The following is a 20595-nucleotide window of genomic DNA, read 5'->3' on the forward strand; positions in this document are numbered from 1 at the left end:
GAGTTCTCTCCAACTGTACTTTTCACTCTTCTTGGGCCAGGTAACATCTATACCTCTGAGACAACCTGAAAAAAGTAATGCAGTGGTCTCTTCATGACCCTTTCCTCTTTTCTTTCTTCATAAATGATCTTCCATGGGACCTCCGTCTCACCAACTGCATCTTATACACAAATGATGTTATGTACACAGCAGAGCTAGTCTTAATCCTCTCCATCTCAAATATGAACTTCAGAACAACTTCCCTACTATTTGGAATTGGCTTTGTAAACATATGTTTACTCAAAAGAGCATTGTCATGTTGTTTGGCGCACCTCAAAAATTACAGTGTACACAAAGTATCATTATTACTGATCCTTTATTTACCACACTTCCATGCATCAAAGAACAAAAATATCTATGAATGCTATTGGACCAGAACGACATCTTCCATAAACACTTTTTTTCTTAAAAATACCTTTACTGAATTACCACTTGTGACATAAGCAGGATTAAATTTATAAAGACGCAATCAAACCATATTAACAAATTCACATTTACAAACATTGTATATCACATATGTTGTTCTATACCATATAATTAAAGCAACATTACATAAATTGTTTAATCCCTGATTTCTGTTAAACCTCATTCCTCCTCCAGAACAGTTCTCTGCATGTATTGCTCCCTTAGTTTCCATTTTTCTTTGTAATGTACTCCTCTCCTTTTCTAAATATCCCACTTCATGTGCTTTTATCTATTACAATATTCACTACTTCAAGTCTAGCTGGTTTAGCCTTTGATTTCCATTTTTTTTTTTTTTTTTAATAATTGCTTTTTTTGGCAGCCACCAGCATTAACAAGGCCTTATTATAACTAGGCAGTTCAGATCCTGTATCCCAGCTTCAAAAAATAATTTCCTTAGTTATACATATTTGGTTTCCCAGTGTTCTTAACAGCCAACTCATTATACTCTGGGAACATATGCTTCCAGATACCCCTTTCTTCCACATTACACCTCAAACATTTGCCATCTATTTGAGGGAACATTGTTTGGAATCTGCTTTGGGTATAAAATATCAGTGCAAACACTTCCAAGCAAAAATCCTAAATCTTCTAGATTCTAGACATTTGCATATTTAGGAGTCATACATATGTCCTTCCATAGTTTCTTTTTGAATTCTGTATCTAATCTCTTTTTCCAATCTTTTCTGACCTCCTCTGATATATTCCTACAGTTACTGTGCAATATTTTATATGCCATACTAATTATCTCTTTTTAAACAGCAACTTCTGTTCCAGATTCAGTTAAAAACTCAACCAGTGCAGGTCTTTCATTTAGGATTCCACTATCCCTTTCTCTTTGTCTGTACTCTGATATCAATCACTAATAGGAAAGGTAATCACTAGCCTTCAATCCAGATGTCTTCTCAGCCTCTCCCCATTCTGTTACCTTTCCTTCCCTAATTATTTACTCCCTAATTATTTGCTCCCAATACCTTGGTTCCTTTGCAAGCTTCCTCCAGTAAGTTTCAGGACCCTCTTGCTTATTCTCTGTATCCCTAATTGCAATCATCCCTATTGGCAGATTCTCCTTTCTCCAGTCCTGTGTTGGCTTAGTTCTTAGTATACTTTCTGCTACTTTATGAATATAATATTGTATATGATTGTTATTCTCCTTAAGGAGCTGCTTCTAAAATCCCACTTTTCCTTATTTCTTGAATTACACCCCCCCCCCGCTTCATTGTTATCCCTTTCAATTTTGAATTGTAGCTTTCTGTTTTTGTCATGTATAAGACCTTTAACTGTGTAGATCTAAAATATCCCTTAAAATTAGGTAATCTTAAACCTCATTCTTCTATTAGAACTTATGACATTTGACTCTTGCCCTCTTCCCCTGCCAGATAAAATTCTTCAACTCTATTAATTACTATCCACAACTTCTCCTCTAGTTGATAAAAATATGCTTGGGGCTAAAATATTTTTATTTCTTGCATCTTGCTATCCATATCCAGAGGCAGGAGCTTCCAGTTTCTCAGTTTTTGTATTATGTATTGTTTAGTCTCTTCCCACATATCCTTAGCTGCCATAACAGAATCCTTTTTAATCCATACTCCTAACTACTTCATTTTACCATGCCCATAAATGTGGGTATTGCTGAACCAATGCGTGTGTAAGCACATAGTAGCTTTAGCCTTTTTTTTTATCTTTACTAATTTTATACCCCCCCAAAAAAAACTGTCTCAGTATGTTCCACAACACAGAGCTATCCTTTTAGATTTCATCAGATAGAAAATAATATGATCTGCAAATAAAGATAACTTTTCTTGAACACCATACTAATTATATCCTTCAATGTCCGAGTCCCTTGTTTTATTTATTTTATTTATTTATTTATTTATTTATTTATATTTGTTGACTGGGAGCATCCGACTGGATGTTGGTCCATTTTCAATGGAGGCCTGGGGAGAAAAGCTCCACAGTTAAAATAAACAGACAGTAGTTGCATTGGATTACATAGTGATTAACAATTTACATAGCAATTACTTACAAGATATTTACAGATGAAGAACATAGTACATCAGTAGATAACTAGAATCTTTATCTGTGAAGTACATAACCGACATTAACAAATGTTACAATAAGAAGTTTCTGCTGTATAATAAGTACTAGGCTTATGAGCATCTGAGCTTGCTAGTGGTTCTAAATATAAAGCAAATAACAAATGGGAAGGAGTACACCTCTGCCTAGTTCCTCTTTTCAGACACAACTTATCTGAGAGGAACAACCCCACTTTGATTTTTGCCTATGATCCCTCATTATTGTATCAGGAAATATAAATGCTTTCATTGCCCTATTCATATAATACCAACTTTCTCTGTCAGATGCATTCTCTGTATCAAGACCCAACAACAGCAAGATTTTCTTACATTCTGCTTTCCTCTGGATCATCATGGTTCTGTTAAGGTTATACATTTGCTTCCACATGACAAAACAATATTGATCCATATCTATCAGTTTTGGCATTACCTTTGCCATTCTTTTAGCCATTACAGAAATAAACACATTATAATCATGGTTTTAAAATTGAAATGGGCCTCTATGAACCTGGATCTGAATGGGTCTTTGCCATCTTTAGGTATAACAGCCAGCACAGCTTTTTTCCAGGATGTTGGTTCCTCCCCTTATTTTAAAATACTATTAAACAAAACCTTCCAGATCTTTATCAGTTTCTTCCCTACTAGCTTCTAAACTTCCATTGGAATACCATCTACTCCTGGAGATTTTCCTGCAGATTGGTTATATATTACCATTTTTATCTCCTATCCTCCTGTCTTAACAGTTGAGCCTCATCTACCTCTAACCTTGTCATATGTTTCCATAAATATTTCCATTTGTTCGTTTTCTTAATTTCCCACTTATCTGCTTTATACAAATTCTTATAACATTTCTGAAATAACTCTAATACCTGTACAGGATCTGTGGTTATTTTTCTTGTTATAGACTCCCTAAGTTTGGAAACAACCCTTTCTATTTTCTGCTGCCTAAATCATTTTGCCAAACGTTGTGATCTGGAGTTATTATAAAAAGAGTTGCTTAACAGCAATCTTTCTAAACTCATGCACATTATCCAGGTACTCCCTTATTTTCTATTTAGCACTCTGCATTGTGCCTCTTCTTGTTTGGTGAGATTCCTCTTATTTTGTAATTCTTTTAACCTTAGTCAACCCCACTAAACGATTCTTTTCACTTCTTAACCAGATCTCTTTTGTTGTTTATTTCTACCCCATAGGGTGGCCTAATGGTTAAGGTGTATGCCTTATAAACACAAGGTGCAGGGTTTGAGTCTCACAAGGGATAATTGGCTAAGCTTAAAATGGCTCGCAAGGGCAGCTAGCTTAGTACTAACCTATGAACCTATGAACCTATGAACCTATTTTCATTTTATTCCACTTGGTATTTATAACTTCTGGGGTGCTTTCCATCTTCCATAACAACTCCTGAATAATTTCCACTACGCATTTCTTAAATTCCTCTCTTAGCAGGTAGATGGGAAGCGCCAGTATTTCATCTTTACTTCACTACCCTGCATTTTTATCTTAGTAATTATTGTGCATGATCTGAAATAGTTATTGGATGTTTAGCAAACTTTTCAATTAAATGCACATGTTCCTATGAAATATAATTTCTGTCGGGTCTAGCCCAGTTATTGTACCTAGGGGAATAAGAAGTAAATTCTCTCCCAAGTTCCTTCTACTGAATTTACATCTTTCTTACCAAATATTTTCATAAATTTCTTCAGAAATCTACCCTTTTTGTTCTATTTTCCCTTATAGGCTATACATTCTCATTGTTGCAAATCAAATTTCAGGCCCCTCCTAGAAGTAATATTCCCTGCTGATAGGTGATTATTTCTCCCTATTTTTTTAAGCTCCATAATAGCAGTCTTAGGTGGAATACAAATACATGTCGGTGTAATCCTTGTTCTTTGCCAGAAGCCCCTTACTAACACAAATCTGCCATTTTCCTCATATGTTACCATTGGAGCGCCTCTAGCAATTAATATAAGCACTCCTTTTTCCTTTATTTCTGATACTGTACTGAATATCCATCTTGAAATACTTTTTTAACAAATTCACATGCTCAGTTCGTTCCAGTTGTGTCTCCTGTAGAATTGCTATTTGCAACTCTGCATTTCTTAATATAATTAAATATTCTTTCTTTTTTGTCTATATCTGTGATTTCATTTACATTCTAAGATAATATTTTTAAAATATCTATTACCAGCTTTTGCAATACATGTACCCACTAATGTTTGGCTACTTAATCCTTTATACATTTTTCTTATCAACATTGAAACCTCTGTCACATTTTACATGACATTTTGTTTTAATAAGAACCCTCACACAAAAGACCCATACACACCCCCAGAACATCTACATAACTTCTTATAATTTAATATAAGCACACATAACTATGTACATTCACAGATAGTGAAGTTTAACCCTCCTAACAGTAACCTTGACAGCTGCTAACACATGCCTTAAATAACCTGAAATTGAGGTTATCCATGCAAAGATGTATGACATTGCCTGAACTTCTACTTATACTAACTGGTGTGAGTTCTTTTTATCTTTATTCCCCTTTCACGTGTGAAAACAACTTGTATATTTTAAGAAAACATTAACTTTTAGACACAAAGGAACCAGTGTCCTGCCTTTAATTGCACTATTATCAGCTTGTCTGCATAGAAACGTAACAGAAAAAATGTAGTCCTGTGCTGCAGCTTTTAAGACAAGCTGAAACATTTATTGCTAAATGAAAACTTTTCATTATATTTGGTGTTCTAATATTTATTTGTTTCCACTTGAATACAGGAACACCAAATACAAGAAAACCAAATATAATGAAATGTTTAGCTCTCATATTTAAGTGGAAACAAGTACATATGAACATCAATTATAGTGAAACGTTTGGTGTTCTCATATTTACTCCATCTAAATTTTGTTATTAAATTAAGCTAAGGGTCTTAATTCAGGTGTCCACATGTCCACCTATGGAATAGTAAAAAAAAATATGAGCTCTACATATATTATGGTCTGTGTACTTTTTTTACCCCATTCCCCACCTTAGTAAGCCAAGGTTACAGCCTGTTAACTTAAACGTGTTAGCATTTCTTTTCTTTTTGCACTGTAATGCCTACATTTCTTAATATAAAAAAAGAGAAGTAGAAAAAGAAAGGAAAGGCATTTGTTTACTTCAGTAACTTTATCACATGCAAGAAAAACTAAAAATACTTTGCTATAAAACATGGAATTTATATTGTGAAAAGATTTATAGAAACACTGTTAAGAGCAGAAATTGTTTTACTTGGTTACCTTTTTACTTTTTCCTACCCTCACTTCAGTGTCCTTCCAAACATTAATGACCTGAAGGAAGGCAAATGCTTTTCATTCCCCCACAAGTTTAACAAAGTCAACAAAAGTCTACTCTTTCCACTTTTTGTTATACAGCCGTATTTAACAAATGTTAATGATGCATGCAGTCTCACATTTATTCAGTAATATCCATGTTTCTGATCTTCTTCCTGATCATCTTCATCTCTCAACTCCAGATTCCAGTTCAATTCCAAGGTACTCCTGATTCTCGTGGTCAGCTTCTGTGCTTTTTCTCTGTCTTTAGAAATGTAATCAGGGGTTGTAAAGTGAAACATTTAAAAGCAGTACCCTGGGAGATAAATCATTTATAAGCAGTCTGTGTCCACTGGAGACGTAGGTGCCAAACCAGGGATGAATTTCATGTTCCCCATCCAGCTGTCTAAGTTGCAATTAAATTCAGTTAGGGAGAAACTCTGCTTCACATTGATGGGGAGCCTGTTTAGAAAAGGGGTAGTCTATGGGATAAATACCTGCCTCTCCAGTGTGAACTGTTGATATCACAGGTAAGGTTCAAGTCTTTAGAACCGGTAATTCTGGTGCAGTTTGTTTTATGGATATGCAAGTTGCACAACATATAATGATTTCCTCACTACCATAGACATCTGATGGTCAAAGGCTAAATTACTGTTTGTATGTCCTCAAGTCCCTGACTACTGGGTCAGCTCTTAGTGGTATTTTGTCAACATGATCGATGTTCTTCGTGTTTCACTGTTGCAATCATCACATTTGGGTTATCTGCCTGCAGGTAGCCCTCAGCCGGCCTGAATACCAGAGTCTTTGTATTTCTGCGTCGGATGCTGTCGCCTCTTCCATGACGTCAGGTCGTCAGGGGTATAAAACATGCAGCTGACGCCATTACATTAGTCTTTCTTATGATGCAGTACCCGAAGCAGAAGCAGTTCGCAAGTACTGGTCAGCCAACTCCTGAAATTTTCGTTTTAGAGTTTCAGACCCGAAGTCTTCAAAAAGATAAGTACCTTGTTGGGGATCCTTTTTTCTTGCTCTAACCGATGTCAGAAAAATTAACAATTGTCTTGCCTGTGGAAAGAAAATACCTCATAGAGATTTTCATTTTTACTGCGTCACCTGTTTAGGCCCAGACCACGACGTCCCTCGCTGTTGGTTTTGTGCCTTGTTCAATGCCCGAACTATTCATCGTCTGACTATTTTTGTAGCTAAATACTTTCGTTCTCGATCTCTCTACTCCAAAATGGCTTTGTTAAGCCATCCGACTACCAATCTTCCGAAAAAATGTAAGGATAAAGACAGAGGCAGACCGCATAGGTCCAAAACTGCCGCTGACGCTTCCATTAAGCTAGTCACCAGTCCGCCGGTACTCAGTGAGGTGCTTTCACAGCCCCTTATACTCACTACTACAGATTTGCAGGCCTGTACTGAGACCCATTCGGAGTCCGGTATGCTGTGAGATGCTTCTTCAACTATGGAACCTGCAGATGTCTCTGACTTGGATGGGTCCAGAGCTGCTGTGCAGGCACCAGCTTCTGAGGGTGTATTCAGGCCTACAGACTTTCATATTAAACTGATGACTTTGTTTCAAGCTAGAAATATCGAATTCCTCAGGCCTAAAGCTCACACTACACCTAGAAAACCGATGACCAAACTGCATACTCAGGCCCATATGCCTCAAAAACAAATGCTTAGAATGGCTGAAGACCTTATTACCTTAATTAGGGGAAGCCAGCCTTCCCTCTCTGAGACCTACAACTGATTTTCTTTCTGATACTTCTGATAAGGAGTCTGATATCTCTGTTCCTTCTGATTACCAGGATTTGCCCTTATCTACTTATGAGGATTCTGATGCAGAGGATTCCATTCTCTCTGCTTCCCCTCCAGAAGATTTTTTCTTTTGGTGAAACCTTGCATACCCTTAGGGAGCATTTCCATTAGGAAAGCCAGGACTATTCTGAGTCCAAAAAGAGACTTGGGGAATTTTTACTCCTGCTTAACACAGGCCTCTAGCTATCCCTCCTGTTCTGGCTATTGTAGATGATGTTTTCTTGGAATCTAGCCTTACACCAGACACTTTGCCTCCAGCTCCCAGGAAACCTAACCGGTACTACAGAGTACCTGACTCTCACAAGTTCCTCTTCAAGAATCCTACTGCTGATCCAGAGACCATTTCCCAAGGACCAAAAGGCATTAATGTTACTACTGCCAAAAATCTCACCCCTACTGATAGGGACTCCAGAGCCTTAGACAGATGGGGTAAGAAGGTATATACTTCTGCTACTTGGACCATTAAGGCTTTAAATTGCCAGTTTCATATGCTAAAGTATTAGCAGCATATTATGGGACTACTTAAACAGAAAATTATGTTGATTCCTGACTGTGCTGAACACAGAGTTACAAGATTTCATGCATTATGCTGAACAAGTGGGTAAACATACTTTGCAATGTGGCTTTGATGCTTTAGAAGCATCTTGCAGGGCTGCTGTCACTGGGTCTGTACTTAGAAGGCGTGCTTGGCTTAAGGAACAAAACTTGTCAGATCCATGTTAAAGCTAAATTACTGGATGCACCCTAAAACCAAGACCGCCAACAAAGCAGAAGTCGTCCTCAGAAGGATGGAGGAAAAAGCTAAATCTATGCAAACTGTTAAAAATTTCATACAAGTACAGCCTCCCAGATTCAGAAGGCATTGGCTTTCAAAGAACTGGTCTTTTCCAGTTCCTTCCAGGCCTTCTCAGTCCAAAACCAGGAACAACAGACCACCAAGACTGCAGTCTCAGGCTACGCACAGATCTAAGCAATGAGGTGCTCCCACTTTCAAAGCAGGGAGTAGTAAGCCACCCCCCTATGGAAAAATGTCATAAATGACTTAACCTTAACCTTTCCAAGCCCTGCTCAACTACTTGCTCCCTTAGGCGGAAAGCTCACCCTGCATGCAAAAACCTGGGAACTCATTACCCAGGACAAATGGGTTTTAAACATAGTTTCCCTAGGATACAGATTCCACTTCCACACTTTACCAATCCTAAGTGGTTGGCCAGACCTCCCCCCAAATCAGTGGGCGGAGGCCCCAAAACAAGTACTCACTCTCCTCAGTATCAGGGCTATTCAACCTGTCCCAGTAGATCAAGGGGGACAAGGGTTTTATACAAGACTGTTGCTGGCACCCAGAAAAGAAAACTCCTGGCGTCCTACCCTGGACATGTTTATTCTCAACACCTTTCTGGTGATTCCAAAATTCAAAATGCTAACTGTTCAGCAGCTTCTTCCTGTGCTAGCCAATGATGTCTGGCTGGCAACTCTAGACTTAAAAGAAGCTTACCTGCACTTTCCAATAAGAGAATCCTGCAGACAATACCTACGTTTTATGGTGGGCTCCACGCACTCTCAATTCTCTGCACTTTGGTTTGGCTTATCTACTGCACCCAGGGTGTTCACAAAGTGTCTAGCTCCAGCCATTGCATTTTGCAGGCGGAGAGCTATTCAGATTTACCCATACCTGGACAATTGCCTGATTCAGGCAGAAAGTCAGGACTTGCTATTACAACACCTGACATTTGTAAAGAAACTTCTAACCTCACTGAGGTACACCATCAACGAGAAGAAATCACACTTAGTACCCTGCCAACAGATTATATTCCTGGGAGCAAGCTTGAACACAATTTCCCAGTTGGCATTCCTCACTCTGGAGAAACAAGTTTATTTGACAACCTACTTCAAACTATTGGCCACAAAAACCCAGCTATCTGCAAGGAAAATACTGCAAGCTCTGGGGATCATGCCTCTTGCATTATGCTAATTCCATATGCAAGACTGCATATGAGGAAACTTCAGTGGTATCTAAAAAGTCTATGGTGTCCACATTCTCAGGACCTGGAAACAATAATTCCTATCATTCCTTGTTTAAGGGCAGAGTTCCTTTGGTGGGCAGAGGCGTGCTACCACAACAAGGGACTCCCTTTCACTCTACCCACTGCCATCCAAACCATAACAACAGACGCATCAGACTATGCATGGGGGGTTCACATGGCAGGGCAGTGCATTCAGGGCAAATGGAACCCAAATCAGATGCACCTGCATATCAATCAAAAAGAAATGTTAGCTGTACAGAATATTTTGACCTTATTCTTTCAGGACAACTATTGGTAAAGACAGACAACACCACAGTTATGTAGTACATAAGCAAGCAGGGAGGAACCCATTCCTACCCTCTCTGCAGACTAACCATGGCTCTGTGGAACACTGCCTTGAACTGCCAAGTGCACCTACAAACTCAATTCCTGCCAGGCAAACTAAATTCACTGGTAGACTACATAAGCAGAAATCTCATGGACCTACACGAATGGAAACTGGAACCCAAAATATTCAAGCTCTTGAGGAACAAATGGGGGGACTCCAGAGGTAGACCTGTTTACCTCCCCTCAGAACTACCAGTTGAACAAATTCTGCACCAGAACACCCCACAGTCAAGCTTGGAAAGTGGATGCCCTGTCCTTTACCTGGGAAAGCCTTTCGGTTTATGCCTTTCCCCCTCTGCCTGTCCTCTCGAAGGTTCTACTAAAGATCAAACGGGACAAGCCAAGGGCAATACTGATTGCACCAGACTGGCCATGCCAGCACTGGTACCCTCTTTTTTGCACAGTCTGAATGTGATACAACCATGGCTCCTGCCTCAGACCCCTTCCCTGCTGTCCAAGCAGGCGGGTCAGATTCTGCACCCTCAGCTTCAAACCCCCTAAACCTTGCAGCCTGGCTAATCCCCTGAGCTTACCTCTAGCAACCCTCAGTAAGCAGGAGCTGGATGTCATTCTTGAGGCAAGGAGGCCTAGTACTAGAAAATCCTATTCAGAAAAGTGGAAAAGATACTGTTCCTGGAGCCAGGCTCAGGGGATGGGCACAACGGTGCCCAGCTTACCTCATATTCTAGATTATTTAACAGAAATGCTCCATAAGGGCCTTTCTTTCTCTTCAATTAAGATTCATGCCTCTGCCATTTCAGCACATTATAACACTGAACCACCCCTCTTCTCTCATCCCCTGCTAAAACAATTCCTTAGAGGGGCCAACATTTTAAAAAAAACCCAGGAGAGTTCCCACTCCAGCCTGGGACCTTAACTTTGTATTGGAAAACCCCACTTCTTCTCCATTTGAACCACCTGCTACAGCAGAGTTGAAAATCTTTTCTTGGAAAACAGCCTTACTTCTAGCCATCACTTCGACAAGAAGAGTGTCTGAACTGCAGGCCGTCATGGCAGTGGAACCCTTCATTATCTTCCATGCGGACTGGGTTTCCCTTAGGACTAATCCATCCTTTATGCCCAAGATGGTGTCTAGTGTAGCCCTAAACCAGTCCATTCATTTGCCTACTTTTTTCCCTAATCCTCAAAATAAAGGGGAAAGGATACTGCATTCTCTGGATGTGCACAGACAGCTTAGATTCTATTTGGACAGGTCTAAGCTTCTCAGGAAACCTGACCAGCTGCTAGTTAGCTTTGCTGCAGGGGCAGAGGGGAAGACCATTTCAAAGCAAACCATTTCCAAATGGATAGCCTATTGCATTTTTTTCTGCTACAAGCACCATGGAAAACCTACCCCACGGGGGATAAGATCTCATTCCACCAGGGCTGCATCTACCTCTACGGCATTTCTCAGAGGAGTCCCTACCAGGGATATCCTGGAAGCTGCTACCTGGAGCTCTGTACATACTTTCACCAAGCATCACCACCTGCCTATCTTTTCTAAATCCAGAGCTGGATTTGCCACAGCAGTCTTACAGGGCCTAATTGCTGGCCCTAAAGCTCTTTAACTACCTCCACCCTTCCTTAGCTTTAGGAATCAACCCAAATGTGATGACTGCAACAGTGAAACACGAAGAACATAGTACAGTTGTTTACTCTTACCATAAATGTAGATGTTCGAGTGTATTCACTGTTGCAGTCCTGGTTACTCTCCCTCCAGCCCCCTCACTTCTTTTGGCTCTACCTTTCCTTCTTGTTTGGCATATATTATATCATGTGTATTTGCTTTTTGCTGGGGGTGTACCATACCATATAATTGCCTCCTGTTGTGGGGGCACCTGACATCTGGGGCAAGAAAAACTGATGTAATGGCGTTGGCTGCATGTTTTATACCCTTGACGACCTGACATCATGGAAGAGGTGACAGCATCCAATACAGAAATCCAAAGTCTATGATATTCAGACCGGCTGAGGGCTACCTGCAGGCAGATAACCCAAATGTGATGGCTGCAACATTGAATACACTCTAACATCTACATTTATGGTAAGTATACACAACTGTACTTTACCAGGGGTAGAAGACTTCCCAAAGAACACTATTATGCATTTTTTGGCATTTAGTTTTAGTCCATGGTTCTGACACTAGTTATTTATCTGTGTAACCCCTTCCTGGAGAACATTTGTGCCAGTGGGTGATTCAATGACTGCTCCTAATTTGCAATCATCAGCAAATTTAGTCAGCCAAAGGCCATTAACATTGGCCTTGATTTCAGAGAAGTAAATGCCAAAATGGAGTGGTCTCAGGACCAACCCCTGAGGGACTGTGCTTGTGATTGGCCTCTTTGTGGAGGTGGGCTCCCCAGTTTTAACTTCCTGGGTCCTGTATGTGAGTCAGCTGGCTATACACTGAGTGACATAATGGTTTGTACATAATCTCTTAAGTTTGTCAATGCCTGAGTGGGGCATTGTGTCAGTGGCCTTGGCCAGGTTAAGCCAGGCAGTGTTAACCATTTTGCCTTCATCCATTGCTTTGGTAAATTTCTCAAAGACGTCCACTGGGTTGAGTAGGCATGACCTGCCCTTGAAACCAAATTGGGTTGGGTCCAGTTTCTGGAGGCTTCCTTTGTCATTATTGATGATTTCCATGATAATTTTTTCAATGGCTTTACATATGAGACTAGTGAGGCTTATGGGTCTGTAGTTTCCAGGGTCTGTAGATGGCCCACCTTTGTGCAGAGGGATGACTGTTTCTGTTCTCCATTTATGAGGCCTGTTTGGAAGCTATAGTTAACTAGTAATTCCAGAGGGCCTGATGGGTCATGTTTCATGCTATTTAGAAGGCATTCTGAAATATTGCCTGGACCCATTGATGTAGGGTTTTTGGTCTTAGAGAGAGCATTAAGGACCTGTTCCCCAGTGATAGTAGGGGTAGTTATATTTTATGGTATTTCCTGAGGGACGGTTGAGAGGGAAAGAAGGGTAAAGTTGGAGCTGAATTTGTCAGCCAGTAGGTTTATTATATTTTCTGGCTCAGTATGGGTGGTTCCATTTACCTCATTCATGGGGAATAATTGCAATCCCCATTCCCTAACATAAATGGGGTTCAGCGGATTACCTGAAACTGTCGGCCAAGGGTAGACATATGCTGATCCCTTCAGTGCAGCACATGTGCAGCCCTGGACATCTAAGGACATCACAGACCTGACCTGTTATTGCTCAGTCTTGTGTGGCTGAAAGCTAGTTGTCCCTCTAAGAAGTTGGAGATGACCGCATGGGGCCTCATAACTAGTTAGCATGGCAGAGTCTCTATCATTAGTGGAATTAACTAGACAAATCGCTCCACCAACTAGGAATGGCCATGCACCACCACCCAAAGAATTGAGAAAGTGTTATCACTCTGTCAGTCTTTTCCGTATCTGACGCAGGTGAGGTTTCCCCATGTTCTCTTCACAACTCTTAATTTTCTTATCATATTCAGCTGTGCACCCACGTCTGTTCATACTGGTGATGGACTACATTAGCAAATTTCCTTACCCTGTTGCACCACAGTCCCATACAGAAAGCTGCTGGCAAAAACTCGCTACAAGGACTACTAATAGCTTTTTTATTGGTTCTCACTGCAGCTGTGTGCCATTAGGCATGACACAGGGCCACTCCTTAATTATCTGTTCCACCTTCCCTGACAGTTGCTTGACTTATTCTTTCAGACTGGAATCCCGGCTGGGAAAATACTTATTGCAAACAGTCAGGTGAAATGTATGGAGAGGAGATCATGGCATCCCCACAGAGTGTTATCCTGACAGTAATGGAAGGTTCTGTAGTATGCAATACCCACTGTCCCATCCTAAGTTCCAATGTGCACTACTCATGCAGCTGTATCTGGGCTACAGTCACTGGACTCCAAAAATTACTGCTAGTACTTGGCTGTATACCCTGCTTCCCCACAGGATAAGTAACCTGTCCGAAATGCCACTCTGTGTCATCCATCTAACCATGCCAAAAAATTTAAGTGGACATGTAGTCTACACTTTGTGGTACAACCTTTATAAATCCTCCTCGAGATTTAAGGCTACAAGAAAATCAGTAGGAAAGCTAAAATTAGGAGGAAGACTGTGTGAGTTATGCTTATGTTGTCTGATCACTCAGAACAGTGTACACTTAGTGTAGGCGTTAATGAATCCCAGGAGTACTCTTCTGTATGGCTTCTGAATCAGTTGATTTTCATATGAAAAGGATACATGCTTTAGTGAGTGTTTGTGTTAGATAATAGTCCTGTGTTTAATATCAAGTCCACATTTTAATTATTAATGTTAATTTGTAATATTTAAATACATGTGTATTTAATTCTCATCTGCTTAAAATAATTATTTTTTAATATTTATTGATTGACTCATTTGTTATTCACTTGTTCAGTGATTTGTAAGAGTAGTTATAATTAAGCTGTTAAATATGACCTTGATTTTTGAACATGCTATGTGCTACTTTTCATTTTAACACCGAAATAATTTGGGTAAGTAGTAAGTGCTATATTTATAGCTCCTGTACTTTGAAACCGTTGATCAGTAGTTATACAAGTGGTTTCCTAATCTTAATGAGTATGTTGTGGAAAGGTAAGCAGTGAGGCATTCTGAAAAAAAGTCTCAGTTATGAGATCATGGAGGGTTACACAAATTCACATGTGACTTAAAATTTAGGCAGTGACAGTAGAGTGCTAAGCCACTTGGAGTAGCATGGACAAAGTATTTAAAAAAACTAAGGCTGCCATATGAATTTCCTGCAGCATCGGAACTCTAGAATTCCAGATGCCTGCATTCTATGATGCTAGTCCTAATACATTTGAATTAAAAAGAAATGTTATTTTTATTTTTCTAGCATTTGTAACAAATTGTAGTTACAGTAGAGTGCTTTTATTTTTTTATAATTGCATTGCTGCAGTTTTATACTGTCTTTTTGTGGTTTATATAACACATAATAAATATGTGCATTCCCCTAGGGTTCCGACTGTCCTTGCCTGGAGGTCCTTGCACTGAAGGAATATGGATGCTGTGTTTCCCTCATCCAAGTTTAAAGGAGCACCACTTAGTTCTCCTTGACATTGAAGGATTTGACACAGAAAAGGTGATTTAGACAGAGGTGTTTGACACTGTAGTTGATCACTTATCTGAATGATTTATAACCTAGGCTGTGAATAGTGTAACCATTTTTTGTCAATTTCAGTCTTAGAACAGAAGTCATTTAAAGGAAACATCAACACCTTCTGTTTTCTGTGCAGTTTAAAGATTCAAGTGATTAATTTTCTTATATTGGGTTTTGTTATTTATTTTCTCCATTATAATTTCCCTGCACTGTAATACTTAAGATAGCTAACACAATTGTTTAAGAATCAGACTGTTTGTTTTTCTTTTTCATTTTATGATCTTGTTTCATCTCTCATCAGTTTGTTTACCTGTGGTCTCTCCTCACTGACTCTTTTCTTTTTAATCGTGTTACATTTTAATGAATTTGCTATACTAAGAAAAGTGAACTTTGATTTCTGTATTTATTTGGAAACGTGCAACACTTTTTGTAATTTTTGGTACTTGAGTATTATTGCAACCAGGTTGGGATCAGAAGAAGCAACTCCTTTCCAAGCCCTTCTCCTGCTGAAATATGTTGTCCAAATTACTTGGGAAGTGTGTGTCACTGAAGTGGGTTTCATTACAGTGACTGTTACTTCAAAATATGTAGCTACTTGTAACTTTATGTAGTGCAACTGACAATCAAGGCAGCAGCACACAACCACTTTCCCCAGAATACTTAACTTTATGCTGTGCGTCTAGCAAATGAGACGGCAGCACAGAATCACTTTTCCCACAAAAAACTTAACATGTTTACTGTCTTAAATGTCCAGTTTAAGTCGGCTGCAAGAGCTTAACAGCACAGACCTGAATAAAATGCACAAGTGAAATTCACATGGATGACTCCACTGCTGCCGAATACAAAGTCCACAAGAGAACATCCATCTGAAAGAAAAATGGCCCTTACATATTCTCACAAAAACTTTCTAACCAAAAAAGGTTGACAAATGTAATTTTTCTGAGTTATAAGTTTAGGCTGTCCAAATGACAAATGAGACAGCAGCACACATGCACTTTCACTGCAACGTTCACTGCAAAAGTTAACATCTTCAGTATGGTGTATGTCAAGCTTAAGTTGACTCGAACACTTTACCAGCACAGATTTGAATAATCTGTACAAGTACAATCACACAAGCGGCCCAACTGCTGCAGAATACATAGGGTACAAAGGAACAGCCATATGAAGAAAAAAAAAAGGTACTTGCGTATTATCGCATAATCTTTCAAACCAAGAACAGATCACTTTAATATCCATAATATGATGAATGCTGACAGGTTTGGAATCTGGTTGCGATAATATGCAAGTACCTAATTTTCTTCCCACATTTTGGTAGGTTAATGTGTGATTTTCCTATCTACATCATTATTAAGGACATCTAGTAAGTTATTCAATGTTTACAATGTCCACTAGTATAAACTATGATTTTCTGTTCACTGTGTTACTTGGTGTCCTCAGCTGTTTCTGGTATTATCACTCATCCTACATTCTAATGAATCCTGTGATTCTCTAGCCATAGCATTAGTCTGAGACCCTTTTTGTTTCTAATTTTCCAGCTCACATTACACTTTAAGGTAACTTTGCTATTCTGTATGCACATTGTCTAATTTTTTGTGGGGTTTTTAGTTTTCCTACTTACTTCATAACCTCATGCACCCTGTGTTTCTCCACCTACAGTAATGTGCAGTGTCCCTTTTGAAAGCTGTTTTTCCTGCTCACTTAACCTTGTTGGGGCAACCTGTGATTTCTAACCTATGATAGTACTTAGTCATCTTTGCAGTCTGTGTTTCTTTCCAATTTGCCTTGAAACATGGCTTACCTTGTGACCCCCCCCCCCATCTGCCTGCTATAATTCAAAGTGTTACCTGTACTGTCTGAGCCCCCTCCTATCATATGGATTATTCTGCAATTTCTCCTGCAATTGATTAGCCACATTGATGTCCTTTTTTTTCCTTTACCGGCTTGCCTGGCATCCAAGATTGCATATGATTTTGTAAGTAAAAGAATATGTGATCTTGTCTTGACGAATTGTATTGTCTTCATGTCTTTTGTTTCCTCTGCAAGACTGGTGCGTAGGTAACACATAACCAGTCGTCATTGGCCAATTTCCTTGTTAAGGCTGTAGCTAATAGCATTAGCAATATAAATATGGGGACAGGAATTAATTTTGCTGAGACAGGTACAGATCCCTGTGTTTGTATAGGATGAGGTAGTATAAAGTAGCAGTCATACATATAATCAGCATTTATTAGCACAGGGACTGTAGTGAAATTTCTTTAATAATATCTAAGACATTTGTTTTCCACAGTGAGATTCAGTAGTGTCACTGTTCCTCAATCCTTGTCTGTTAGAAGTAGCTACATTTTTCTTAATAAAGTAGTAAAGTAATGCTTTTATAATTAATTGGTGTTAATTATTTGTGTGTTCTCTTTCAGGGTGACAAGAGGAAAGAAATCAAATTATTCATTCTTGCTGTCCTGCTCAGTAATGTGTTTATATACAACACACAGGGAGGAGTGACACAGGAAGAACTGCAGAAGCTGATGTATCCTTACAGTTTGGTATTGAGTGTCATGGATTTCATGATGGCAGCAAGAGTGCTGCTCAGGTGCTGGGATGGCATTGTGATTATGTGGAGCAGCACCTGGATGCCAAACAGCATTGAGATAAAGGGGGAACACGTGGATGATGGACCTTTAGGATAGTGTTGATCTGACAGCACTGAGATGATGTAGAAATACTATGGAGATAGAGGCATGAGATGAGTGCTGGAATGATGAAGCAGCAGTGCAGTGTTGGCGACAGGACTGGGATGGTGGAGAACAACGATAACAGGGGAAAGCAGTATGGTAGGATATAATATGATGTGAATGAGGGGGAGCAAGAATGATCAGTGGTAGTATTTAGACAAGGAGTCCAAAATGTAATAGTAGTGACTGCAGTTGGAATACGAGGGCAGCACAACACTAAGATATGAAGGCAATTCTAGAATAATGGAGGAGTAGCATCAGAATGACAGTACAGCAGTAAAATGTGGGAGTTATTCTGGGTTATGGTAAAGCATAGGTCATGACTGAAAAGGGTCCAAGGATCAGCCCACCTTAGCTGCAAAGAATAGATAAAAATAATAAGGGTACTACTGGGATGAAAGGGAAACACAGCAATATAATTTGGAACCAGTAATGATACAGGGAAGTGCTGGAAAGGTAAGTACAGCACTGGGGTAGTGGTGTCAGCAGTAGGATGATACAGCAGAACCAGAATGTAAAGCAGTACTAGGATGATAGGGAATCACTGTGTGACTGAAGCAGTACTGGGATGTTTGGAGCTCCTGCAGTGTGTGGAAGCAGTACTGGGATGTTTGGAGCTCCTGCAGTATGTGGAAGCAGTATGGGATGTTTGGAGCACCTGCAGTATGTGGAAACAGTACTGGTATGTTTGGAGCACCTGCAGTATGTGGAAGCAGTACTGGGATGTTTGGAGCACCTGCAGTATGTGGGCACAATACTGGGATGTTTGGAGCATCTGCAGTATGTGGAAACTGTACTGAGATGTTTGGAGCACCTGCAGTATGTGGATGTAGTACTGGGATGTTTGGAGCACCTGCAGTATGTGGACGTAGTACTGGGATGTTTGGAGCACCTGCAGTATGTTGACGCAGTACTGGGATGTTTGGAACACCTGCAGTATTTGGATGCAGTACTGGGATGTTTGGAGCACCTGCAGTATGTGGACGCAGTACTGGGATGTTTGGAGCACCTACAGTTTGTGGAAGCAGTACTGGGATGTTTGGAGCGCCTATAGTGTGTGGAAGCAGTACTGGGATGTTTGGAGCACCTACAGTATGTAGACGCAGTACTGGGATGTTTGGAGCACCTGCAGCATGTGGACGCAGTACTGGAATGTTTGGAGCACCTGCAGTATGTGGAAGCAGTACTGGGATATTTGGAGCACCTGCAGTATGTGGGCGCAGTACTGGGATGTTTAGAGCACCTGCAGTATGCGGGTGCAGTACTGAGATGTTTTGGAGCACCTACAGTATGTGGAAGCAGTACTTTGGATGTTTGGAACACCTGCAATATGTGGAAGCAGTACTGAGATGTGGAGCACCTGCAGTATGTGAGCGTAGTACTGGAATGTTTGGAGCACCTGTAGTATATGAAAACAGTACTGGGATGTTTGGAGCACCTGCAGTATGTGAGCGTAGTACTGGAATGTTTGGAGCACCTGCAGTATGTGAAAGCAGTACTGGGATGTTTGGAGCACCTGCAGTATGTGGAAGCAGTACTAGGATGTTTGGAGCACCTGCAGTATGTGGGCGCAGTATGGAATGATTAGAGCAGATGTAGGATGAGGAAACATTACTGGAATAATTCATACAGACATAGAATGTGGAAATAGTACTGGGATGATTGGGATAGCTGTAGGGTGTGGACATGCTCTTGGTATGACTGCGACAGTTGTAGGATGTGGAAGCAGTACTGGGTTGATTGAGACAGTTGTAAGATGTGGAAACAGTACTGGGATAATTGAGACATTTGTAGGATGTGGAATCAATACTGGGATGATTGGAGAAGCTTTAGTCTTCAGAAGCAGTACTGGCATGACCTCTGACCATTAGCCAGGCTAGCATAAAGTATTTATTTATTTTTATTTATTTTACATTTGTTGACCGGGCTAGTCCAGCTGGATACATATCCATTTTCAGCTGAGGCCCGGGGAGAAAAGCTCCTCGAGAGTACAAAACAATATTTGATTTTAATAAAAACAAAACTATAAAATAAAATAAATTCAAGGTTAACAAAATGGAAGTAGTATATACAATTAAGCTATTTTATGCAAAAAAGAACATATTGAAGTAAACAGTAGGGTAAAATAAGTAAGATGTACAATACAGGAACACACTTGAAGAGGCGAGTCAACATGAGATATGAGAGTGACAAAGAGACATATTAAGATATAAAAGAGAGTACAAATTAGTTGAAAGAGAAGTTATGAATCTGGATTCCAGTAAGCAGGTAGATTATGCAGACATTGAGATTTAGAAATTTAGTGAGAAGACAAGAGAGGTTAGTCTGGGTTAAGACAGGTGCATAGCCAATGTCTTTTAAGGTAGGATTTAAGCCTGATTTTAAATTGTGAAAGTGATGGTAGTGAGGTTCGGTCACTGGGAAGAGAGTTCCAGGATTTACCCACGGTGTTAGAGAATAGAGAGTCCCCTGCCTTGTTGTTGGCTTTTTGTGTTAGTACTAGCATTTTAGTAGCTGAGCGGAGGGGATTGAGGTTACTGTAGGGGATGAAAAGGTTGGTAAGAATCGGTGTGTTACTAGGTTGATACAGGATTTTATAAGCAAATA

The 20595-nt window shown here is 39.9% G+C and overlaps 1 protein-coding gene across 1 annotated transcript in view; it reads left to right on the forward strand.

Annotated features, from left to right (window-relative positions):
- Positions 1 to 20595, forward strand: part of LOC122808438 (guanylate-binding protein 3-like) — a 296520-nt gene that overhangs the window by 89053 nt on the left and 186872 nt on the right. Inside the window, exons 3-4 of the mRNA XM_044079400.1 lie at positions 15117 to 15241; positions 17674 to 17783. Coding sequence (XP_043935335.1) covers positions 15117 to 15241; positions 17674 to 17783 — 235 coding nt within the window. The remainder of the gene's footprint in view (positions 1 to 15116; positions 15242 to 17673; positions 17784 to 20595) is intronic.

The sequence above is a fragment of the Protopterus annectens genome, chromosome 8.part0 (genome assembly GCF_019279795.1).
Source record: "Protopterus annectens isolate FY-2018-M chromosome 8.part0, PAN1.0, whole genome shotgun sequence".
NCBI classification, from domain to species: Eukaryota; Metazoa; Chordata; order Ceratodontiformes; family Protopteridae; genus Protopterus; species Protopterus annectens.